The 27,342-nt window shown below is 41.2% G+C and overlaps 1 protein-coding gene across 1 annotated transcript; it reads right to left on the minus strand.

The window, feature by feature from the left end:
• On the minus strand, positions 1-27,342 carry LOC133563284 (dickkopf-related protein 3-like). Its single transcript, XM_061917337.1, has 7 exons — positions 27,085-27,342; positions 24,218-24,310; positions 24,072-24,143; positions 15,970-16,062; positions 14,868-15,012; positions 6,673-6,823; positions 1-69 (listed from the first exon to the last, which is right to left on the minus strand). Exons 1-7 carry the CDS (start codon positions 27,298-27,300, stop codon positions 45-47), a joined length of 795 nt encoding a protein of 264 aa, XP_061773321.1. The 5' UTR covers positions 27,301-27,342; the 3' UTR covers positions 1-44.

Below are 27,342 nucleotides of genomic sequence, written 5' to 3' on the forward strand. Positions count from 1 at the left end.
TTTAACTTCAGGACATGTTTTATTGTACTCCACTATTTCCATTTCTACTCTCCACAGACGGATCCACGTCTGTAGAAAAGTAGAGACAAGGGGGGAGGGATGGAGTTCACTCAGTTTCTAATTATTGTCAAATATTTATTATACATTGTAACCAGTGTGTTGCAAAAGTATTCACCCCCTTTTGGATGTTTCAACCTGAAGTGTTTATATAAATTACGTCATGGTAAATTACATTTTGAAGAATTTGGAAAGAAATCTAATTTGTCTCACACTGAAAACGGATTACTACAAGTTAGTGTAAATTAATTACAAATATTTATGGTAAATTAAATGACTGCATACATATTCCGCCCCCCCCATGTCACAATTTAGTACTAGAAGTCAACACCTGGGGCCTCATGTATTAAACTTGCGTTCACACACCGACAAGTGCGACATGTAGACTCGGCCATGTATGATTTTAACATTGCAGGACACAAAAATCTATTTTTTTCACCATTAAATATAAAGGTTCATATTCATATTAATATTTGTGAGAACATACACTATATCGCCAAAAGTATTTGGCCACCTGGCTTGACACACATATGAACTTGAAGTGCCATCCCATTTCTAACCCATAGGGTTCAATATGATGTCAGTCCACCTTTTGGAACTATTACGGTTTCAACTCTTCTGGGAAGGCTGTCCACAAGGTTGTGTTTGCAATCATTCTTCCAAAAGTGCATTAGTGAGGTCACACACTGATGTTGGTTGAGAAGGCCTGGCTCTCAGTCTCCGTTCTAATTCATCACAAAGGTGTTCAATTGGGTTCAGGTCAGGACTCTGTGCAGGCCAGTCAAGTTCATTCACACCAGACTCTGTCATCCATGTCTTTATGGACTTTGCTTTATGCACTGGTGCACAGTCATGTTGGAAGAGGAAGGGGCCCGCTCCAAACTGTTGCCACAAGTAAGGGAGAATGGAATTGTCCAAAATGTTTTGGTATCATGTAGCATTCAAAGTTCCTTTCACTGGAACTAAGGCGCCAAGCCCAACTCCTGAAAAACAATCCCAAACCATATTTCCTACTCCACCAAATTTCACACTTAGCACAATGCAGTCCAAAATGTAGCATTCTCCTGGCAACCTCCAAACCCAGACTGGTCCATCAGCTTGTCAGATGGAAAAGCATGATTCATCACTCCAGAGAAGGCGTCTCCACTGCTCTCGAGTCCATTGACTACGTGCTTTACACCACTGCATCCCACGCTTTGCATTGGACTTGGTGATGTACAAGATTTGTACATGAGGCCTGCAAGCCTTTCATTGCTCCAAACTTTGTCATGGAGCTGTGGAATTGGGAGTGAAAAGGTTTTCTGAAGTCCGGCCGCAAGTTCTCCATTGGATTAAGATCTGGGATTTGACTTGGTCCTTCTAAAATAGAAGATTTACTGTTGAACCAGTTCTGCATAACATTTGGGGTCAAGGTTTTATGGAAAATAAATCTCAAGGATTCCTCTCTTCCGTGCAGCTGTTGTGCCACACCGTGGTTCTAAAGGGGTTCTCCTCCACACATCTGTAGAAGCTCCTCAGGATGGAGCTCCATAGTCCCTACTGGGCCTTCTTCAGCAGACAGGAAGTTGAAATTCTTTTGCAGGTTGGACCAGATTGCTACCTTTACTCCTGAGGTTCATCCCCACAACATGACGTTGCCACCACTATGCTTCGCGACGGTGAGGACTTAAATGTCTCATTAGACCAAAGAACCATCTTCTTTATTTGGGCAATTTCCATGTGAGATTTTAACAGGAGCTTTCAATTTGTCACTTTCTCATCCAGCTGCGACTGGTGAAGAACCTCTGCAACTTGTGCATGTACTACAAACCCCGTTTCCATATGAGTTGGGAAATTGTGTTAGATGTAAATACAAACGGAATATTTAAGTGAATGCACTACAAAGACAAGATATTTGATGTTCAAACTCATAAACTTTATTTTTTTTTGCAAATAATAATTGACTTAGAATTTCATGGCTGCAACATGTGCAAAAGTAGTTGGGAAAGGGCATGTTCACCGCTGTGTTTTGTCACCTTTTCTTTTAACAACACTCAATAAACATTTGGGAACTGAGGAAACTAATTGTTGAAGCTTTGATAGTGGAATTCTTTCCCATTCTTGTTTTATGTAGAGCTTTAGTCGTTCAACAGTCCGGGGTCTCCGCTGTCGTATTTTACGCTTCATAATGCGCCACACATTTTCGATGGGAAACAGGTCTGGACTGCAGGCGGGCCAGGAAAGTACCCACACTCTTTTACTACGAAACCACGCTGTTGTAACACGTGGCTTGGCATTGGCTTGCTGAAATAAGCAGGGGCGTCCATGATAATGTTGCTTGGATGACAACATATGTTGCTCCAAAACCTGTATGTACCTTTCAGCATTAATGGTGCCTTCACAAATGTGTAAGTTACCCATGCCTTGGGCACTAATACACCCCCATACCATCACAGATGCTGGCTTTAGAACTTTGCGTCTATAACAATCCGGATGGTTATTTTCTTCTTTGTTCCGGAGGGCACCACATCCACAGTCCAAATATAATTTGAAATATTGACTCATCAGACCAGAGAACACTTTTCCAATTTGCATCAGTCCATCTTAGATGAGCTTGGGCCCAGCGAAGCCAGCAGCGTTCCTTGGTGTTGTTGATAAATGGGTTTTGCTTTGCATAGTAGAGTTTTAACTTGCACTTACAAATGTAGCAACCAACTGTAGTTACTGACAGTGGTTTTATGAATGTTCCTGAGCCCATGTGGTGATATCCTTTACACACGGATGTCGGTTTTTGATGCAGCACCACCTGAGGGATCAAAGGTCCATAATATCATCGCTTACGTGCAGTGATTTCTCCAGATTCTCTGAACCTTTTGATGATTTTACGGACCGTAGATGGTAAAATCCCTAAATTCCTTGCAATAGCTCGTTGAGAAATGTTGTTCTAAAACTGTTCGACAATTTGCTTACAAAGTGGTGACCCTCACCCCATCCTTGTTTGTGAATTACTTAGCATTTCATGGGAGCTGCTTTTATACCCAATAATGGCACCCACCTTTTCCCAATTAGGCTGCAACCTGGGGGATGTTCCAAATAAGTGTTTGATGAGCATTCCTCAACTTTATCAGTATTAATTTCCCCCTTTCCTAACTTCTTTGTCACGTGTTGCTGGCATCAAATTCTAAAGTCGATGATTATTTCCCAAAATAAAAATGTTTATCAGTTTGAACATCAAATATGTTGTCTTTGTAGCATATTCAACTGAGTATGGGTTGAAAATGATTTGCAAATCATTGAGTCCCGTTTATGTTTACATCTAACACAATTTCCCAACTCATATGGAAACGGGGTTTGTACATGTACAAGCACTTAACTTCTTCAAAGTGGTGATTCTGGTGGCCTCCCTTCTTTTTGCCCACTTACTCAGCTTGTGTCATTTTATTACCTATTCTGTGTTATATGTGTTTTATGTTGCACAATTGCACCAAGAAAAATTCCTAGTTTGTGAACCCGCTCTTAAACAATGGCAACAAAATCTATTCTGATTCTTGTGAAGGCGGCCAGCTCTAAGCACATTTGGAAAAGTGCCATTTCCTAATAAAAGATTGATTTGAACTCTGTTGGCTGGCTAGTGAGTTATTTGTAACCTCCCCCTTCCTAAGCTTGTTGCTTGGAATGTTCTTTTGTCTTCAAGCAGAGACCGCGCTGCTGTTGACACAGGTGTTTTTATTCTACTATCACCTGACACTCGGGTGATCTCCATTTCACCAATTGTGACGCTGCAAGCATCAATAACCCTAATTTCCTGTTTTGAAGCCGCACCTACCTAATTGTTGGACAAATTCCCCTTTGCAACTTTTTTTTTCTTTACACTGAATATATGGCTTTTTGCATTTGAATTTTGTCAACTGATTTTTTTTATTTTTTTAATCAAATTATTCTGGACAATTTCTTGTGTTTACAAATCCATCCATCCATCCATCCATTTTCTACCGCTTATTCCCTTTCGGAGTCGCGGGGGGCGCTGGCGCCTATCTCAGCTACAATCGGGCGGAAGCCAGGGTACACCCTGGACAAGTCGCCACCTCATCGCAGGGCCAACACAGATAGACAGACAACATTCACACTCACATTCACACACTAGGGCCAATTTAGTGTTGCCAATCAACCTAATCAGTGTATAAAAAGTTTTGTGTAAAAAAATCTGTGTATAAAATATAACAATGTATAAAAAAGGTGGGAAAAGAGGCAAATGGTGCTACTAGTGTTCCTAATATAATGACCTTGAACGCAGAGAGACATGCGTGGAAATAAAAGTCAAGTGTGATTGTGTGTGAATGTGCTGCCACTCTTCGGGGACGGACATGCTCTATCACAGTGGTCCCCAACCACCGGTCCGGGGACCGGTACCGGTCTGTAACGCATTTTCTACCGGGCCGTAGAGAAACATTAAATAGTTCATGTTAAAAAGTTAATTTTCTCCGACTTAACTTTTGCCTGTCCCACTAAACCAGTGGTTCTTAACCTCGTTGGAGGTACCGGACCCCACCAGTTTCATATGCACATTCACCGAACCCTTTTTTTAGTAAAAATAAAATGTTTTATTTTAAATTTTTTCAAATTCAAGACAAAGTTGTATGTTTGTTTTTTTACTAGTGCAAAACATAAACCTGTCATGTTCTGTGGTCTGGATTCTGTTTGGTCATGTTCTCTTTTTTTTTTTGACTCCATTAGTTCCTGTTTTTGCGCACCCTGGTTTGTTTTACTTTCCATGACAACCATTAGTTTCACCTGCCTCATTTGTTTGAACTCACTCACCTGTTATTAATCATGTCACTATTATTTAAGCCTGTAGTTGCCAGGCAGTCGACCTGGCGACATTACTCTAATGACATCATTCATCTCTTGCTCTGCCAATGTTGGATCTCTTGTGTTCGTTCGGTCCATGACATAGTTCTCGTCACCGTGAGTGTTTTTGTTTCATGTTCATAGTTCTGCCTTTGTGCTACTTTTTATTTTCTTAGCCAAGTTTGTTCACCGCCTTGTGTACGTGTTTTGTTTGTTCCCTTTTTATTTTAGTAAAATTAAATCATGTATTTACCTTCAAGTCATGTCCGGTCCAGTTCGTTTGCATTTCGGGAAAACAACCTACGCAGCAAGTTGCACCAAAGTCCACGTTCTTACAGAACCAACACAGTGCATGAACTCACAACACATTACACACTTGCCGATCAGATGGAAAATTAGAGGGAACATTGTTTGGGGGTATCCATAATACTTAGACATAGACTTCCTTTTTATTGTCATTCAAATTGTAACTTTACAGTACAGATACACCGTTAGGGAGGTTTTATTCACAAGATTGATTGGTTGATTGAAACTTTTATTAGTAGATTGCACAGGTCAGTACATATTCCGTACAATCGACCACTAAATGGTAACACCCGAATAAGTTTTTCAACTTGTTGGATTAAATCGGGGTCTACATCAATCTAATCATGAGTCTGGTGTGTCTTGATCGCTGCGGCTGAGGCTCTGCTGAACCCCTGAGGCCGACTCACCGAACCCCTAGTGTTCGATCGAACCCAGGTTAAGAACCACTGCACTAGACACACCAATGAGCTTGTTTATAGATGTACAATAAAACTCCTCATAGGAAGTTGCCATTTGTTATAACTTTGTGACATGATACAAAGCACATTAATGAACATATAAAATATAAATATGACAGATTGTAGCCAAAGGCTGATTTCCATCTTCATCTCTTTGCAAAGAAACAGGCCCAGGGCTCCCACTAATTCAGCGTTATCGTGAGTTGTATTTTTCATGCCCATTTTTTTGCTGTATTTTTATCCGGCACATGTGGAAAGCCGGTCCCTGAAAATAATGCTTACATTAAACCGGTCCGTGTTGCAAAAAAGTTTAGGGACCCCTGGTCTATCACACTGGAAAAATCCATAAATTAACCACAACACTATATTAAGCGTATGGTTCCAAAAAGTAGCTGAAAGTTACAACAGTGGTCGGGCTGCAGAATAATTATTTTGATTAGTTTTTATTGATTTATTTTTTATTAAATCAACATAAAAAACACTAGATACACTTACAATTAGTGCACCAACTCAAAAAACCTCCCCTTTTGATGACAAAAACCTCCCTTTTTCATGTCCCGGGCCGCGGGACAAATTATCAAGCGTTGACTGGTCCACAGCTACAAAACGGTTGGTGACCACTGAGTTACAGTACCTGGTTTCCTGCTACATTTGGTTGACACTAGTGTTGTCTTGATGTACCAGTAACAAAATTATTTCAATACTTTTCTACATAAACCTTTTCAGAGGCGGTATAGTACCAAATATGATTCATTAGTATCGCGGTGCTATACTAATACCGGTATACCGTACAACCCTAGTAGACACATAACAAGGAGGTGAAACTTACTTTTTAGCTCTAGTTTCCAAAAATTTGTTTTCACTTTGACGTGAAAGATTTTTCTTTTATTCCCATCAAAAAATCCAAATGAAATTGACCATGATTTTGAATGACAAAGGCAATAAAAAGGTGAGTAGTTTTGCAAGGCACCGTACATGACAACGTGTACTAGAACAACACTACTGATGTCGGTTTTACACTCACCCGTTCATTTGGCACTGCAGGTCATTGGCACAGGGGCAGTTGTCGCGAGGACCCTCCTGATCCCAGGCCAGCATGTCCATCAACAGGTTGGGTTGGTTCAGGCAGGACTCCCCTTTTCCTGGTTTGGGGTTGCACACCGGGAATAAAAGCTCTGCAGAGAAACAAGTGGGTGGATGAACAACAGAGGGCCAGACATTTGAAGACAGTTTCTGCAGTTTTTCCAAAACCAATCTGAAGTGTTTCAAAACCCCTAGGAGTGTGAGAACTTCCGGCTGAGCATGCTCAGTGCTATAAGGCGTGCTTAGCGGGGATGTCGTGGAAATGTGACCTGTTTTCATATTTTATTGGCACTTTTACTAACACCAGCCTTCAACTTTACCATACTTTTCACTGGCCTGTCGTTTATTAGCTCATTTACTACGCCAGATATCAACATCCCATTATATTCCGCAGACCCATGTCTCCTGGGCATGACGTTAAAGTGCATCTGGCAGTGGAGGCTCCTCTATGGGGTCTTGGGGCACTAGGAGGTTAACCCCTTTACTACTGTTACCCCAGGTGACCCTGGACAGAGGCCTAGTACATGACCGCCCCCTAGCCAGGGATACGGTGAAGACCTCAACGGCGGAGCAGGCGGAAGACGGTGGATGTAAGAACCACCATAACGGCTGCATTGGCGGAAGAAGGCACCCCCACAACCTGGTCCCTACACACCGGAGATCTTGTAAAAAGAGCTCAGCAGCGCATGCGCTTTTTGCGTCGGATGAAAAGAGCACAGCTCCCTCCCCCCATTCTCACCACATTCTACAGAGGCACAATAGAGAGCCTGCTGACCAACAGCATCTCTGTCTGGACTGAAGCCTGCAATGCCTCGGACTGGAAGTCTCTCCAGAGAGTGGTGAGGACGGCGGAAAAGATTATCAGGACTCCTCTTCCTCCTATCCAGGAGATCGCAAAAAGCTGCTGCCTGACCAGGGCTCAGAAAATCTGCAAAGACTCCTCCCACCCCCACAAAGGACTGTTTTCACTGCTAGACTCTAGAAAGATGTTCCGCAGCCTCCGCAGCAGAACCTCCAAGTTCTGTAACAGCTTCTTCCCTCAGGCCGTAAGACTCTTGAACGCATCATAATTAAATTATCCCCTCAACGCCCCCCAAAATGGATTAACTCGCTGGAACAAAAAAGACAATATAACATGCATCCATAAACCTGGATGCATATGCAAAAGTGCAATATATTTATCTGTACAGCAATCTATTTATTTATATCTGCACCTTAATGCTTTTTTTAACCTGCACTATCAAGAGCTAATGCAACGAAATTTTGTTCCCTTTTGTACTGTAAAGTTCAAATTTGAATGACAATAAAAAGGAAGTCTAAGTCTAAGGTCTGAGTTGTGGACCCAGTTATGGGGAAATAATAACCCAAAACCTCAACGGTGGAACAGGCGGAGAATGATTGCTAACCCTATGGAGCGTCACAACGGCTGCAATGGCGGTTGAAGGCTGCAGCAGAAAAGGGTCCCCAGTCGTCTTGGACTCCATGCACTGGACCCTGACCCGGATCTGTCAAGGATCGTGTGGTGACTGTCTGTGCACCAGTCTCCCCGCGTTAAACACAGTCACACACAGGCATCCTCCATAAAAGGGATACCCCCCTACCAGGAGGTTCGTCATACTCTCCAAGTGACCGTCGATGATAATATTCCGCAGATTCAGGCATAGTTACTGATGATATTGAGATCAATAATGTATTTAGGAAGTTGTGTGCGTAACTTTTCTCATCTTCTCATTGTTCTACTCCTGAGCTTGATATATATTTGTTTGCCAATCGCCTCAATTGATCAGTCTGCCGCGGCAGAGTAAGAGCAGTGTTGTTCTACCTTTTGAGCCAAGGCACATTTTTTTTCATTGAAAAAATCCTGAGGCATACCACCAGAAGAAAACAATGAAACTCAGCAGCCGATATTGACGGTAAAAAGTTGTCGCAATTGTTGGCTATGACTTCAAACCATAACCAAGCATGCATCACTATAGCTTTTGTCTCAAAGTAGGTGTGACGTACTTTGAGTTTTTCTGTGTTTTCCTGGGTGGAGTGTTTTAGTTCTTTTCCTTGCGCTCCTATTTTGTTGTTGAGAGTCATGTACGGATGTACTTTGTGGACGCCGTCTGCTCCACTCGCTGTAAGTCTTTGCTGTCGTCCAGCATTCTGTTGTTGTCTATTTTGCAGCCAGTTCAGTTTTAGTTTCGTTTTGTATAGCCTTCCTTAAGCTTCAATGCCTCTTCTTAGCGGCACTCGCCTTTTGTTTATTTTTGGTTTAAGCATTAGAAACCTTTTTACCTGCAAGCTGCTTCCCGCATATTGTGATCACGACAAACCTTGTTCCCGACATCTACAAAGCAATTAGCTACCTGCTGCCACCAACTGATATGCCGAGCTCGAGACAGCACAGACACTCAACAAAGGCACATTATAATTATTGGTTTGCAGAAAATATTTTTAACCCCATTAGGTGAAATTACATAATGTCTTACGGCACACCAAACAATATCTCATGGTAAACTAGTGTGCCGCGGCACAGTGGTTGAATAACACAGAGTCACAGACCAAATACCGCTACAGAATTAAATGTTACAGCTTTTTTTCCAAGATGGCGCTGCTGTAGTGGCTGCTGTAGGCAGGAGCTCTGTGCTCTTGTGTCATCCTTTTGTGTTTCCCTCTTGTTTTCATGTCTTATTATATTTTTTTGCATTTTGGTCCGGGACCCTTTGGGACTGTGTGACAAGGGGTGGCACTTTCGTGACCTCTGTGGTGCTTTTTTGTGGACTTCTGGATCTGCCTCCCGGGAGCCTTTTGGCCATGGAGACCAGCTGCAGGGTCTCTGCCACACCGGAGTAGGTTTGGAGGGACTGGAGGAGATGCAGATGAGGGGACAGGACTGCGGAGCTGGCACTGAGCGCTGGGACGGAGAGGCTTCGCGGTGTCTTGGCTGGGTGACCAGGTGTCGGACACCTCAGTCACCTTGGACATATCACCGCTCATCCATGCGGACTGGACACTGGCCGAGAGTGGAGTCAGCTGTCTTGGTTGCCTTGTTGGGTCTGCTTCTGTCTCTGGCCATGCTCCCTCCACCCCAGCGGACGATGGCGTGGAACACCGCAGAGGCCACCACAGTGGATATGTTTATTTTAATTTTTATTCATAGCTGTATGTAGAAGTGTCTGGTTGTATCTGCTGCTTTAATGTCTTTAATGTCCTCTGTGTTCTTTGATGTTTGATGTTTCCCTCTTACACACATGTAAGAGGGATGTGTACTATGGCTATGAGTTGTTGTTTTTTTCCCTTGGCCTCAGTCTGCACCCCCTCTCCAGGGCCCAGGCTAAGACTGATATTTTTTATTTTATTTCAATCTTCTATTTTTTTCTCCCATTCCCCCCCCCCCCCTTGTTTACCTGTATCTCATCTTTTTTGTAAGGGGCGCTGGAAGCCGGCAGACCCGTCAGCGATCCTGTTCTGTCTCCCTGTAATGTTTGTCTGATCTTGAATGGGATTGTGCTGAAAATTTAAATTTTCCTGAAGGAACTCTCCTGACGGAATAAATAAAGTAGTATCTAATCTAATCTAAATACTTCAAAACGGAAAATCCCCAAAACCAGATGACTATCCTCACAAACTTAAATGTTTTCCATAAGCTGACCCCTTATTATTGGATATGTACGATGAACCATTTGAATCTGGCTGCTTCCCGCAAACACAATTACCCAAGCTTCATCTTCTCTCGTCTTGAAAAAAGGCAAGGACCCTTTGTCATGCACTTCGTATCTGGTAAATTACTCAGTGGCCTAGTGGTTAGAGTGTCCGCCCTGAGATCGGTAGGACGTGAGTTCAAATCCCAGCCGAGTCATACCAAAGACTATAAAAATGGGACCATTACCTCCCTGCTTGGCACTCAGCATCAAGGGTTGGAATTGGGGGTTGAATCACCATAAATGATTCCCGGGCGTGGCCCCGCTGCTGCCCACTGCTCCCCTCACCTCCCAAGGGGTGATCAAGGGTGATGGGTCAAACGCAGAGAATAATTTCGCCAAATCTAGTATGTGTGTGACAATCATTGGTACTTTAACTTAACTTTGTAAATGTGCACTTTAAATTATTATCCAAATTGCTGCATTTACATCTGGATACTATACCCCTTCTAATATTAATGCGGATCAAACCGGTTTCATTCAGAATAAGCACTCCTTTTCTAATCTAAAACATCTTTTCAATATATTGTACTATGTGTCTGCTCTAAACACTGAAGAGGCAGTGATATCTATGGATGCAGGAAATGCATTTGACTGAGTGGAATTATCTATTTTATGTCCTGGAGAAGTTAGGCCTTGGCAACCGTTTCATTCCATTGTTTAAGCCCCTATATTTGTCTCCTGAGGCCTTGGTCAGGACTAGGGTTGTCCCGAATCCAATATTTTGGTGCCGGTAATATCAAGGTTTCGTACAATTATCATCACTGCAGGACGAGGAATAGCTAAACAAGCTTCACTACACGCCGCAAGAGGATTCAATAGCTCACCTGCGTCACCTCTAACAAAAGCTAGCGTTTCTCAATGTAAACAAATGCCATAAGTGGATCTACACCTGACATCCACTTTAATGATACCAAGTACAGTAGTGTATCTGGTCGATGCTACTATGATTACATCGATATTTTTTTATCGTCACAAAATCTTTTTTCCTTTTTTAAAAATGTACATCATGTTTATAAACTCAGGAAATACATCCCTGGGCACATGACGACTTTGAATATGACCATTGTATGATCCTGTAACGACTTGGTATCTGGTTGATACCTAAAATTTGTGGTATCAACCAAAACCAAAGTAAAGTATCATCCATCCATCCATCCATCCATTTTCTACCGCTTATTCCCTTTCGGGGTCGCGGGGGGCGCTGGCGCCTATCTCAGCTACAATCGGGCGGAAGGCGGGGTACACCCTGGACAAGTCGCCACCTCATCGCAGGCCAACACAGATAGACAGACAACATTCACACTCACATTCACACACTAGGGCAAATTTGGTGTTGCCAATCAACCTATCCCCAGGTGCATGTCTTTGGAAGTGGGAGGAAGCCGGAGTACCCGGAGGGAACCCACGCATTCACGGGGAGAACATGCAAACTCCACACAGAAAGATCCCGAGCCTGGATTTGAACCCAGGACTGCAGGACCTTCGTATTGTGAGGCAGATGCACTAACCCCTCTGCCACCGTGAAGCCCAGTAAAGTATCAAACAGAAGAATCAGGGATTACATTTTAACAGAAGTGTAGATAGACCATGTTTTACCAGAATATAAGCAGATATTAACAGTATATGAATGAGTAGATTAGTAATACATTTTTTAAAGCTTGTCCCTCATAATTTTGACACAATAAAAGAATATAAAATGACACATTGACATATGTTACCGCATATGTCAACAGACTAAATTAGGAGCCTTTGTTTGCTTACTACTAAAAGACAAGTCGTCTTGTATGTTCACTGTTTCATTTTAGGACAAACTTGTTCTTAGAATGCAATAATAAATTTATGTTTAATGTCCCGTAGGATTTTTTTCGTTAAAATAAAGCCTATAATGCCATTTTTTGTGATACCCTTTATTTCCAAAAGTATCAAAATACATTTTGGTAACGGTACCAAATTATTGGTATTGGGACAACCCTATTCTCAAGTTTTGAACTGAACTCAGGGTTCGGTATGGCGTTATTAGCCCTGTGCTACATGAAGTCCCCCTGCCCCTCATGGCCCCTCTGACACCTTACCAACTATTTGACATGTTCTAATTTAAAGTACTGTATTTCACGGACCATAGGGTGCACCGGATTATAAGGCACACTGCCGATGAGCCAGTCTAATCAGGTCTATTTTCATACAGGGCGCATTAAAGGGGTCATATTATTATAATTTTTTTCGAAATGTAAAATACTTCCTTGTGGTCTACATAACATGTAATGGTGGTTCCTTGGTGGTCAAAATGTTGTATAGATTATGTTTTACAGACCATCTTCAAGCCGCTTTCTGACAGTTGCTTCCGGATGCGTAATTACATGGCTCAACTTCCGCAGCTTCTTCTCCCAGTCATCTTTGTTGTAGCGGTGTAGCGTGCAAGGATGGGAGTGGAAAAAGTGTCAAGATGGAGCTAACTGTTTTAATGACATTCAGACTTTACTGCAATCAATAATGGAGCAGCATTTCCTCATCCATGGCTCATTCGTGCAACAATGTGTGAAAAACCGTCCGACCGGAACTCTAATAAAGTTCCTTGGGTGAATAATGTAAACTTACTACACCGGTATGTTTTAGCGCTTTCATGGCGGGTTTACTGACAGATAAAAGTCAGAACTTTACACTAATTTATATTACATATGGCAATAGCAGAGGATGAAAGTACATCAAGAAGATAGAGAAAAAGAATGATTTTATGGACTATGATGTCGACATGGACTACGAGGGCGAACGCGTGCAAATTTTCAGGACATATGCAGATCCCAAATACAGATCAGCAGGTACCAGAAGGTAAGAAAGTTGCTTTTGCATATTATTGCGAAACAAAACGCCAGATAAAATGTCTTACTTTATACCAGGGGTCACCAACATTTTTGAAACCAAGAGCTACTTCTTGGGTACTGATTAATGCGAAGGGCTACCAGTTTGATACACAATTAAATAAATTGCCAGAAATAGCCAATTTGCTCAATTTACCTTTAACTCTGTTATTATTAATAATATTTATCTTTGTGGAAACACTGATCATCTTAATGATTTCTCACAATAAGTATATATTTTTGATGACATGTTTTAAATAGGTTAAAATCCAATCTGCACTTTGTTAGAATATATAACAAATTGGACCAAGCTATATTTCTCTCAGACAAATCATTATTTCTTCTAGATTTTCCAGAACAAACATTTTAAAAGAAATTCAAAAGACTTTGAAATAAGATTAAAATTTGATTCTACATATTTTCTATATTTTCAAAAATTATTTTTTTGAATTTTAATCATAATAAGTTTGAAGAAATATTTCACAAATATTATTTGTCGAAAAAACAGAAGCTAAAATGAAGAATTGAATTAAAATGTATTTATTATTCTTTACAATAAAATAAAAAAAAAAACTTGATTTTGTTGTTGTTGTTGGTTTATACTTGTATAGCGCTTTTCTACCTTCAAGGTACTCAAAGCATTGATTTAAATTGTCAGGAAAGAAGAGGAAGGAATTTAAAAGGTAAAAAGGTATAAGTCTTTAAAAATCCTAAAATCATTTTTAAGGTTGTATTTTTTCCCTAAAATTGTCTTTCTGAAAGTTATAAGAAGCAAAGTAAAAAAAAGTATTAATTTATTTAAACAAGTGAAGACCAAGTCTTTAAAATATTTTCTTGGATTTTCAAATTCTATTTGAGTTTTGTCTCTCTTAAAATTAAAAATGTCAAGCAAAGCAAGACCAACTAGCTAGTAAATAAATAAAATTAAAAAAATTGAGGCAGCTCACAGGTAAGTGCTGCTATTTGAGCTATTTTTAGAACAGGCCAGCGGGCGACTCATCTGGTCTTACGGGCTACCTGGTGCCCGCGGGCACCGCGTTGGTGACCCCTGCCTTATACACACACCATAATAATACTTGTATGTTGAAGCACAGTACGATCCATCAAGTGGTGCAGCTTAATTGCTTGCCACAGTGGTACTAAAACATTTAGATAGATTTGAGCGCCGTGTGTAATGTACTATATTTTCAAATGGAACATTTAAAATGTCGGTGTTGTTTACTTGAGTCATATTGCAGTCTGCACATATCTCTTATGTGTGACTGCCATCATATTGCAGCCGACACGTATCTCTTATGTGTGACTGCCATCTACTGGTCACACTTATTTCACTATGTACCAAAAAAAACCAGCTTCGATGTCGGTAAGCACAAGCAAAATTATTCCATACATTAGGCGCACTTTCGAATTTTGAGGAAATTAAAGGTTCTGGCTGAATGGTCAGGGCAGTGATGTCATTTGCTTGTTGTGCTCATACAGTAAACCGTAGTCCTGATACACTCCCACATGTTTTGTTTTGTAGAATAACGCAGTAAAATGGGGAGAGGTTAAATCTGTAACTGTGAGCCAGTCTTCAATCACTGATGAGTTACCTCGTTGGAAAGCACAGCAGAGGTCTGGTCTGCAGTCACTCTGACCCTGACAGATTGTTCCTTCCGTTCCCTGAGTGGCGTTGACCGTACACTGGCCCCAAACACACGTCTGTTTGGAGCAGCACTCCTCGTCTTTAGTACAGGGCTGAGCAGGGAACACATTCACATATGCAAACTCTCATTTGAATATTCAATACCATCCATCCATCCATCCATCATCTTCCGCTTATCCAAGGTCAGGTCGCGGGGGCAACAGCCTAAGCAGGGAAACCCAGACTTCCCTCTCCCCGGCCACTTCGTCTAGCTCTTCCCGGGGGATCCCGAGGCGTTCCCAGGCCAGGCGGAAGACATAGTCTTCCCAACGTGTCCTGGGTCTTCCCCGTGGCCTCCTACCGGTTGGACGTGCCCTAAACACATCCCTAGGGAGGCGTTCGGGTGGCATCCTGACCAGATGCCCGAACCACCTCATCTGGCTCCTCTCGATGTGAAGGAGCAGCGGCTTTACTTTGAGTCCCTCCCGGATGGCAGAGCTTCTCACCCTATCTCTAAGGGAGAGCCCCGCCACACGGCGGAGGAAACTCATTTCGGCAGCTTGTACCCGTGATCTTATCCTTTCGGTCATGACCCAAAGCTCATGACCATAGGTGAGGATGGGAACGTAGATCGACCGGTAAATTGAGAGCTTTGCCTTCCGGCTCAGCTCCTTCTTCACCACAACGGATCGGTACAACGTCCGCATTACTGAAGACGCCGCACCGATCCGCCTGTCGATCTCACGATCCACTCTTCCCTCACTCGTGAACAAGACTCCTAGGTACTTGAACTCCTCCACTTGGGGCAGGGTCTCCTCCCCAATTCAATACCATCATTACAATTATCCTGCTAAAAATTTCCTTCCCAAAACTGTGTTGACCTCATCAGTATCTGTTTGCTAACTGACAGAAAAAGATGCTAAGGGTTGATAGATCAGGTATAGTGATTTTCCAGTAGTTGAGATTAACAAAATCTAGCTGCATACCAGAGATGTTCTAGATCATCTGAGGTCATGTCCTTACTGTAACGTCAATCTGTAAACAATCAGAAAAAACAAAGAACTCCCCACCATGTCAGTTGGTATGCAGGACAGGCACTTGGAGTTGTCCATCTCATACCAACAATACTTCAGTTCGCCACAGTCCTCGTCCACCAGGCATTCCTGTGGTGTGAGAGACAGGTAGAATCACCGATTAGGCACAGAAAAAAAAAAAGTTCAACTTTCAGACTGACAGTGGAGAGTTTTTCTTGCAAATGTGTAGACTTTGGAAGCATTTATTCATAAATCTAGCACATCTGTAATTCTCTCTTCTCTTTTGTTACCAAATGGGTTATACTTGTATAGCGCTTCTCTACCTTTAAGGAACTCAAAGCGCTTCGACACTATGTCCACATTCACCCATTCATTCACACTGATGGCGGAAGCTGCCACGCAAGGCGCTAACCAAGACCCATCAGGAGCAAGGGTGAAGTATCTTGCTCAAGGACAACGGACATGACTAGGATGGTAGAAGGTGGCGATTGAACCAGTAACCCTCAGATTGCTGGCACGGCCATTCTCCCAACTTCGCCATGCCGTCCCCAATGATCATACTTGCCAACCCTCCCGGATTTTCCAGGAGACTCCCAAAAACCTGCCGGGTCAAATTTTCTACCGAAAATCTCCCGAAATTCAGGCAAAGCTGGAGGCCACGCCTCCTCCAGCTTAATGCGTACCTGAGTGACATGTACAAAGAGCATGTCTGCCCAATGACGTTATAATTGTAGAATGATCGGGGGCGAGTTCTTGGTTTCTTATGTGGGTTTATTTTTAGGCAGTTTCATTATCGTCCTCCCAGCGCGGTAACACACAATAACACCAGTCCGAATTTGTCGACCTAAAGCAGTTTGTTTGCCAAACAGCAATGTGTTGTGACACTCTTATACAGGGCAATACTGCCATCTAGTGTACATGCATATGGTTAGAAAAACAAGAATGGAATATTCAACCCTCAACTCAACAATGAGTAAATGAATGTTATATGTGTATAAATGAACACTGAAATTCAAGTATTTATTTTATTTATGTATATATATATATATATATATATATATATATATATACCCAGAATTCACTGAAAATCAAGTATTTCTTTGTATATATATATATAATAAATACTTGATTTTCAGTGAATTCTAGCTATATATATATATATATATATATATATATATATATATATATATATATATCCATTTTCAACCGCTTATTCCCTTTGGGGTCGCGGGGGGCATATATATATAGCTAGAATTCAATGAAAATCAAGTATTTCTTATTTATATATATATATATATCCATCCATCCATCCATTTTCTACCGCTTATTCCCTTTCAGGGTCACGGGGGGCGCTGGCGCCTATCTCAGCTACAATCGGGCGGAAGGCGGGGTACACCCTGGACAAGTCGCCACCTCATCGCAGGGCCAACACAGATAGACAGACCACATTCACACTCACATTCACACACTATATATATATATATATATATATATATATATATATATATATATATATATATATATATATATATATATATATCGAAATACTTGACTTGGTGAATCTATGAGTCTAGCGGTAAATATACTCCTCACCTCTTAACCAAGCCCCCACCCCCAACCACGCCCCCACCTTCCGAAATCAGAGGTCTCAAGGTTGGCAAGTACGCCAACGATGTTTACCATTTTTTGTGTGTCTGCTGTTACTTCCTCATTAGTCTTTGGTACTTTACACCCGCGTTTCTAAATCTTTTGTCCTGTTTAGGATTATTTTGGTGTAAATACCAGTTGTTGACAAGGCCTATTCATTTGTCATTGGTGATCAGGATTGACTGGAGCTGGTAGCCAGTGCGTCTTTGGCAGCATAAATGTATTCATTTATTATTGCACTCATTAAACCAGGAGTGTCAAACGCATTTTATCTCGGGGGTCGCATTGAGGAATATCTGTGCACACGAGGGTCGGACTATTAAAATCATGGCATTAAAACAAAAAAATAAAGACAACCTCACATTGTTTTCTTTGGCCAATAATAGAACACATTCTGAAAATATTACAATGAAAATATAGAAAACAAATACCGGCAGCGGTAAAGTTTAGATCCATGAAGGAAAGAAGAAAGTGAATGACTGTTTAAAACTGAAAAAATGTACACATGCAAAAAAACATGTTTTTTTTTGTATTATTTTTTTTAATGAATTAGGTACAGTTTGACAACCTTTTTTTATAAAACACAATATAGAATGCAAGATATAACAGGATAATGCATACATTTAGCATTTGTTTTCAAAATTATTACAGAAAAGTGGGACCCCAAAAATGTACTGTGGAACCACTTTTCTATGACTTGATGGGGTCCCTGAGACCCCATTTGGAAAATTCCTAGTGCCAACACTGATGGAGTATTAGTGCGTGCAAAACAGCAGCAGGCGGTTGTGGCCTGCGGGCCGGTTCTAACACTAATCAAATATTATCCCGGGGACCATAGATCATTCATTAAACTTTGCTCCCCCAGAATTAGCCTGATTGATAGAAGGTCCGAGGAACTCAGTGAAGATCTGAGAAGGCAACAGCAAATTAGAAGATCATTAGTTCAAACTCTTTATCTGGGTATGTGGATGGGTCATCGCTTTGCAAATGTTAAGTGTTACTTTCAAATGAAAAGACCAGAAACAACCAAGGATCCACCAAGGTTCCAAGCTGCCATGAACTGTAAACTGCTGGAACACTATTGTCCACAGTGAAGACACTTTTATGTTGTAATGCAGTCAGAGGGTTTCTAAATGTTTGTTTTCCAGCTCAGAAATATCTGATACCAAAGTCAAAGTTGATCTTATTTTGACAAAAATGCTTTGACTTTTTGGGCCAGGTAGGGGTGTCCAAACTTTTCACCAACGGACGCATTCCAAAAAGTTAAAGAAAATAATTTTGATGTTTTTCTAATTAGTGAAAAAAAAAAAAAAAAGAAGGTAAAAACAGCCATTACAGTGGGTTTGAAGACAACACAAATGTGGGTGACAATATTAGCCTTGTCAGTCTTGGGGACTTGATAGAAGTACAACATGTGTTTTTGTCCATATCTCGACCTGAGTTGTTTCACTACATTCTAGAACTATTTGTATGTGTCCGTTGGTGAAAAAGATTTGGACACTCCTACCTGGCCCAGAAAGTGACACAATATAAAGTGATTTTGTTTTCTGGAGAAAACATGGCGTATTGTATGTGTCATTTCTTTTTTTTTTTTGTAGTTTTCTTATATTGCATTATTGGCTTTATTTAAAAAAAAAAAACCTTGGTGTACAATAAACATGTGTTTCTTATTGCAAGTTTGTCCTTAAATAAAATAGTGAACATACTAGACAACTTGTCTGAAAGTAAACAACAACAACAACAAAAAGACTCCTAATTTAGTCTGCTGACATATGCAGTAACATATTGTGTCATTTTCCAATTTTATCAACATTATTAAGGACAAGTGGTAGAAAATGAATTATAAATATACTTATTCATTTACAGTAAAATATCTGCTTACTTTCTCTTAACATGTTCTATCTACACTTCTGTTAAAATGTAATAATCATTTATTCTTCTGTTTGGATATTTTAAATTAGTTTTGGATGATACCACACATTTGGGTATCAATCCGATACCAAGTCGTTAGAAGATAATACATTGGTCATATTCAAAGTCCTCATGTGGGGACATATTTCCGGAGTTTATAAACATGATATACATTTTTCAAAAACAAAAGATGTTGTGATGCTAAAAGTAAAGACGTAATCATAGTAGTATCAACTAGATACGCTCCTGTACATGGTATCGTTACAGTGGATGTTAGGTGTAGATCCACCAATGGCGTTTCTTTACATTTTGACGCTGGTGAGCTATAATGTGTAGTGAATCCGGTATTTTTCAGAGGCGGTATAGTACCGAATATGATGCATTAGTATCGCGGCACTATACTAATCCCGTTATACCGTACAACCCTATCTGGGAGTTTTTTGAAGTTTTGTTTGTTTTTAAATTTCAGCTTTTTGTCATTTCAATATATCTTTTTGCACCTTTCACTTACATTTGTAATTTTATTTTTTGTATTTTTCGTTTGATTTTTGTTTTTTGACAATATGCTGCGGGCCACACTTAGGCCACCCCTATCCTCGACTAAGTTGTTTACACCTTTACTGTACTCTGACAGTACAGTCGATATGATGCAATGCAGTTATATACTGTGGCTGCAGTATACACAGTAGTACTGACCACAACATAAGCAAAATTATTTTCCAGAAAATGTTTTATTTTTCTTATTTTATGTTATGTACCTTCACCTTAAAGGCCTACTGAAATGAGATTTTCTTATTTAAACAGGGATAGCAGGTCCATTCTATGTGTCATACTTGATCATTTCGCGATATTGCCATATTTTTGCTGAAAGAATTTAGTAGAGAACATCCACGATAAAGTTCGCAACTTTTGGTCGCTAACAGTAAAGCCCTGCCTTTACCGGAAGTCGCAGACGATGACGTCACATGTTTGATGGCTCCTCACATCCTCACATTGTTTTTAATGGGAGCCTCCAACAAAAAGAGCTATTCGGACCGAGAAAACGACAATTTCCTCATCATTGCATTGCTACGGATTCAGATGTTTTTAGACACATTTACTACGATAATTCTGGGAAATCCCTTATCTTTCTATTGTGTTGCTAGTGTTTTAGTGAGTTTAATAGTACCTGATAGTCAGAAGGATGTATCCACGGGTGTCTTGACGCCAGAGTCTGATGGAAGTCGACGGCACAAGCTCAGCCGATCTCCGGTAAGTGGCGACTTTTTACCACAATTTTGTCACTGAAAACTGCTGGTTGACAAGTTGACATGTTCGCTTGACCGCTCTGATCCATAGTAAAGTTTCACCTCCGGGAATTTTAAACAAGGAATCACCGTGTGTTTGTGTGGCTAAAGGCAAAAGCTTCCCAACTCCATCTTTCTACTTTGACTTCTCCAATATTAATTTTACAAAAATTTGCTTAAGATTCAGCAACACAGATGTCCAAAATACTGTGTAATTATGCGGTTAAAGCAGACGACTTTTAGCTGTGTGTGTGTGCAGCGCTCATATTTCCTAACAGTCCGTGACGTCACGCGTACACGTCAGCATTCCGCGATGTTTTCAACAGGACACTTCGCGGGAAATTTAAAATTGCAATTTAGTAGACTAAAAAGGCCGTATTGGCATGTGTTGCAATGGTAATATTTCATCACTGATATATAAACTATCAGACTGCGTGGTGGGTAGTAGTGGGTTTCAGTAGGCCTTTAAGGGTTAATATTAATTAAAATAAGAAAATTGGTAAAACATTTGAAACACTTGGTCCCAAAACTATATATATTTTTTTGTCTAAAATAGCTCATCATTTAATTTCTGTTACATGTATACTTTTTTAGTGTCCACTTTTTAAAGTACTGGTGATGCAGAGCAGTAGCTTGTCACTGCAAACTACAACAGTACTGCCACCTGCTGGTCAAATGTAATTGACTTTTCAGTTCTAAATCCAATGTGTGGAGGAAAAAAGGCTCACTACAACCTCATGCCAGTTAAAGAAATGGATGTTGGAAACTGAGATTAACCTTTGCAAAAAAAACATAAATATTAGGTGACGTCAAAGGGGGGAAAATATGCAAAACCAAATTTTCTATGGGGATCTGGTTTTTGTGTATTTGGGATCTGCATAAATGGCAACTGCACTTTATTTAAATTTTGCCTATCATTAATCATTATGAGAGACAAGAACACACGTATATTTTTTTTCTACCGCTTGTCCCTTTTAGGGTTGCTAGCCTATTTCAGCTGCATTCGGGTGGAAGGCGGGGTAACACCCTGGACAAGTGGCCACCTCATCACAGGGCCAACACAGACAGACAACATTCACACGCTAGGGCCAATTTAATGTTGCCAATCAACCTGGGAGGAAGCCGGAGTACCCGGAGGGAACCCACACAGTCACGGGGAGAACATGCAAACTCTACACAGAAAGATCCCGAGCCTGGGATTGAACTCAGGACCTTCGTATTGAGGCACATGCCCTAACCCCTGTTCCACTGTGCTGCCCAAATAAAACACGTATATAAATATATATTTGGAATATTTTCCTGCACTGCTGTGTGTGATTTGCCATTAGGTCTTATGCAAGTAATGCAAAGAGACTGGAAACTATAAGTAGGAGCCACGCTATTCCCACTAAGCCACAATTATCTTAATATGTTCCAGACACACTGCTGCTTTCTTTCAGATGCACAGTAGCAGCTTACCAGAATATTTTCCAGAAAGGACTTCCAGATATCTCAACTTAAAAGAAAAGTAGGAAAAACTATTAAAGTTGACATTTTAATACAGTACAATTAGTCACACTACTGGCTATGTTCCTTCCCTGACCTTTCCCCCAGTAACTAACTCTAATAAAGTCACCACTTTTTTTTTATTTTTTTAGCTGCCAGGAAAATAAGAGATGGAAACGTCTGTTGTCAGACGAATGCTTAAAGGCCTACTGAAACCCACTACTACCCACCACGCAGTCTGATAGTTTAATATCAATGATGAAATATTAACATTGCAACACATGCCAATACGGCCTTTTTAGTTTACTAAATAGCAATTTTAAATTTCCCGCGAGTTTCTTGTTGAAAACGTCGCGTAATGATGACGCGTACACGTGACGTCACGTGTCGGAGGGGACATATTTGCGAGGCACCAAACACGGCTAAAAGTCGTCTCTGTTCATGGCGTAATTACACAGTATTTTTGACATCTGTGTTGCTGAATCTTTTGCAATTTGTTCATTTAATAATGGAGACTATAAAGAACAATGCTGTTGGTGGAAAGCGGTGGATTGCAGCTGTCTTTATCACCGAGACACAGCCGGTGTTTTTGTTGTTGTGAAGCTTTAACACAGTGGTCAAGTGAACATGTTTTCTCTACGTCAACCAGCATGTTTTTGGATGGGGAATTTGTGATATATATCTTACCGGAGACATCATTGCATTATTCATTGTCCTGCAGTTGCTGTTTAAAAGGCAGCTGTGAGCTTGGCTTCTCAGCTTCTCTCTGAGACACTGTGTGTTCACCGCAGCCATCCGACCTCGAGGTATATCTTTACAATCTTTAAAATCTCAATAAAACACTATTAAAACAATAAGCAGATAAGGGATCTTCCAGAATTATCCTAGTAAATGTGTCTAATTACATCTGAAACGCTCACACTGCCGACGCCCGGAGCCGTCGCTTTTTTATTTATTTATTTATGGGTTTTTTTCTATCCATCCATCCATCCATCCATCCGTTTTTGTATGTTCTGTTAGTTTTGGACTCCTTTAGTTCCTGTTTGTTTTGGTTGTCATGGTTACTCATTGTGTTTACCTGTCTCTGGTTAGTGCTCGCCCACTCACCTGCTTCCAGAGCACTAATCAGAGGCAGTACTTAAGCTTGTCTTTGCCAGTCAGTCGGCCTGGCGTCATTGTTCGTTTCATGCCCTTTTCTTGCCACAGTAAGTCTTGCTTATTTCATGCGATTCCATAGTTAATGCTATTTTATTTTCATGCCATAGTTTAGTGAGGTTTTCATGTCCATAGTTTTATGTTTCATGTCCTTAGTTTTTTCCCATAGCTTTTCGTGCGAAAGGCATGCCTTTCTTTTTGTTTTTGTTTTTTTCTAGTCCTTCACTATCAATATCCTAATTCACAAATCTTTCATCCTCGCTCAAATTAATGGGGAAATCGTCGCTTTCTCGGTCCGAATTGCTCTTACTGCTGGTGGCTCACATTATAGACAATGTGAATATGTGTGGAGCCCTGCAACTCGTGACGTCACGCGCACATACTTCCGGTACAGACAGGGCTTTTCTATTAGCGAGCAAAAGTTGCGAACTTTATCGTGGATGTTCTCTACTAAATCCTTTCAGCAAAAATATGGCAATATCGTGAAATGATCAAGTATGACACATAGAATGGGCCTGCTATCCCCGTTTAAATAAGAAAATCTCATTTCAGTAGGCCTTTTAAAGAAAGCAGAAAACCATTAACATAGGATCAAAGTATTGGTTGGAACACACTTGGTCCAAAAAAGGAAGGAAATGGAAGCTAAAGACTCACATGAGCGACACTGTTCCACTGGCCAGAGATCTCCAGATGGAGTTGAGAGAATTCTGTCTTCTTTGTCATTTCCTTCCAAGAAAAAGAGCATTTTTTTTTTCATTTTTGACGTAATTACTACGGATCCAAAACATTTGACAACCTACCTCGTCACTTTTATTGAGGACTTGCATGGCCGTGGTTGCGGCTTTTTGTGTGTCATTGTGCTGGAACAAAGACTTGGAACTCTCACTTCTTATCTGAATGTTAGGATGCACACAGAAACAATTAGGTGAGCAGGTGTTAACCGGTTCGAGACTGTTCTTAGTGGAAACACATCATGCATGCAACAGTGTAGCAATCTTTCGCGACAAGTCAATATCTGACTTTAACATGTTTAGAATTGTGGTTTGCACAAAAATTGTATTTAGAATGCACAAAGATGATTAAGTTTAGTCCCAACAATTGTCAGAGCGGGGGGTCACGGCTAACTGCGAAGTTTGTTTTCCCGGGATGCAAACCAACTTCTCCGGACAAGGGTAGCAGGTAGGAACATATTTAATAATCAATCCTACCCAGCAGAAATGACAGGAACCAAAACAAAAAGAAAGGCATGCCGTTCGCACGAAAAGCTATGGGATAAAATAAGGACATGAAACATAAAAATATGGACATGAAAACCTCACTAAACTATGGCATGAAAATAAAATAGCATTAACTACGGAATCACATGAAATAAGCAAGACTTACTGTGGCAAGAAAAGGGCATGAAACGAACAATGACGCCAGGCCGACTGACTGGCAAAGACAAGCTTAAGTACTGCCTCTGATTAGTGCTCTGGAAGCAGGTGAGTGGGCGAGCACTAACCAGAGACAGGTAAACACAATGAGTAACCATGACAACCAAAACAAACAGGAACTAAAGGAGTCCAAAACTAACAGAACATACAAAAATGTGATCCGGACAACGGATCATGACAACGATAGTCACACACACACACTAAGTGTAGTGAAATTATCCTCTGCATTTGACCCATTCCCATTTTCACCCCCTGGGAGGTGAGGGGAGCAGTGAGCAGCAGCGATGGCCATCATTTTGGAATAATTTTGGTGATATAACCCCCAATTCAAACCCTTGATGCTGAATGCCAAGCAGGGAGGTAATGGGTCCCATTTTTATAGTCTTTGGTATGACTCGGCCGGGGTTTGAACTCACAACCTACCAATCTCAGGGCGGACACTCTGATCACAAGGTGATAAAATCAATACAGTGGGTGAGGGAAGTACGGATTTTTTCCACTGAGAGTAATTTACTGAAAGATGTCAAGATACAGGTCTGATATTTGAATAATTAAGTCAGCGGTCGGTAACGCGCGGCTTTCGAGCCACTAGCGGCTCTATAGAGTGTCCGCCCTGAGATTGGTGAGTTCAAACCCCGGCCGAGTCACACCAAAGACTATAAAAATAAATGATAAATAAATAAATGACAAATGGGTTGTACTTGTATAGCGCTTTTCTACCTTCAAGGTACTCAAAGCGCTTTGACACTACTTCCACATTTACCCATTCACACACACATTCACACACTGATGGAGGGAGCTGCCATGCAAGGCGCCAACCAGCACCCATCAGGAGCAAGGGTGAAGTGTCTTGCTCAAGGACACAACGGACGTGACGAGGTTGGTACTAGGTGGGAATTGAACCAGGGACCCTCGGGTTGCGCACGGCCACTCTCCCACTTCCTTTCCTGCTTGGCACTCAGCATCAAGGGTTGGAATTGGGGGTTAAATCACCAAAAATTATTCCCGGGCGCGGCACCGCTGCTGCCCACTGCTCCCCTCACCTCTCAGGGGGTGATCAAGGGTGATGGGTCAAATGCAGAGAAAAAATTCGCCACACCAAGAGTGTGTGTGACAATCATTGGTACTTTAACTTTATAGCACTCCCTGGAGCTTTTTCAAAAATGTATTAAAAAGGAAAAAGATGAGGTCATTTTTTGGGGGGAGGTAACACTTTAGTATGGGGAACATATTCTAAGTAACGACGAGTTGAGTTTATACCAAAATGGATACATGGATGATACAGCAGAGGATTGGGAGAATGTCATGTGGTCAGATGAAACCAAAATAGAACTTTTTGGTATAAACTCAACTCGTTGTGTTTGGAGGAAGAAGAATACTGAGTTGCATCCCAAGAACACCATAGCTACTGTGAAGCATGGGGGTGGAAACATCATGCTTTGGGGCTGTTTTTCTGCTAAGGGGACAGGACGATTGATCCGTGTTAAGGAAAGAATGAATGGGGCGACTTGTCCAGGGTGTACCCCGCCTTCCGCCCGATTGTAGCTGAGATAGGCGCCAGCGCCCCCCGCGACCCCAAAAGGGAATAAGCGGTAGAAAATGGATGGATGGATGAATGGGGCCATGTATCGTGAGATTTTGAGCCAAAATCTCCTTCCATCAGTGAGAGCTTTGAATGGTTGACCAAATACTTTTTTTCCCACCATAATTTACAAATAAATTATTTAAAATTCCTACAATGTGAATTCCTGGAATTTTTTTTCACATTCTTTTTCTTACAGTTGAAGTGTACCTATGATGAAAATTACAGACCTCTGTCATCATTTTAAGTGGGAGAACTTGCACAATCGGTGTCTGACTAAATACTTTTTTGCCCCACTGTATATATATATATATATATATTTATATATATATATATATATATATATATATACATATATAGTTATTCTGCCGCTTCTCTCTCTGCTCTGTCCTCCTTTTCCACATAGATCAGCTTCCACGGAGGATGCACTAGCTGTTCCAAGTCCGGTCCTTGGATAAACCACTCCTCTTTGCATCAGTTGGTGACGTCTCTGCGCTGCTGACTTGTCTCCATTCAAAATGATCCCCTGCTGGCCCCACTGTGGACTGGACTCCCACATTATGAACCGTCCCCACTCGGCATTCCTACTTTCCACGATGTAGTGCATTAAAAGGAGAGTTTTAAAGTACATAGACCAGAGTAGGAGACTGACCTGATCGACTGCCTCATCCAGGAAGTGTTGAGTATCCTCCATCAGCTCCTCTACTTCAGCAAACATGTCGTTTAGAGTGTGAAGGCTCTGCTTGCCTCCAACATTCATCATACTCCCAGTCGTCCACAGCAAAGCTAAACAGACAGAAAGGCAGAACAACATCTTTGCGTCGCTTCCCCCTTGTTGTGAGTCGATGGAGCAAGACCAGACGCGCATGACGCACCACAGCTGGATTCGTTTTATGTGGAAAAAATAGGT

This window comes from Nerophis ophidion, linkage group LG12 (genome assembly GCF_033978795.1).
Source record: "Nerophis ophidion isolate RoL-2023_Sa linkage group LG12, RoL_Noph_v1.0, whole genome shotgun sequence".
NCBI classification, from domain to species: domain Eukaryota; kingdom Metazoa; phylum Chordata; class Actinopteri; order Syngnathiformes; family Syngnathidae; genus Nerophis; species Nerophis ophidion.

Coding starts and splice junctions, on each gene's coding strand:
- LOC133563284 (XM_061917337.1), bottom strand. CDS start 27,300: ATGCGCGTCTGGTCTTGCTCCATCGACTCACAACAAGGGGGAAGCGAC. Junction 24,144..24,217: donor TCCTCAATAAAAGTGACGAG/GTAGGTTGTCAA, acceptor TTTTCTTGGAAG/GAAATGACAAAGAAGACAGA. Junction 16,063..24,071: donor AGTGGAACAGTGTCGCTCAT/GTGAGTCTTTAG, acceptor CTCACACCACAG/GAATGCCTGGTGGACGAGGA.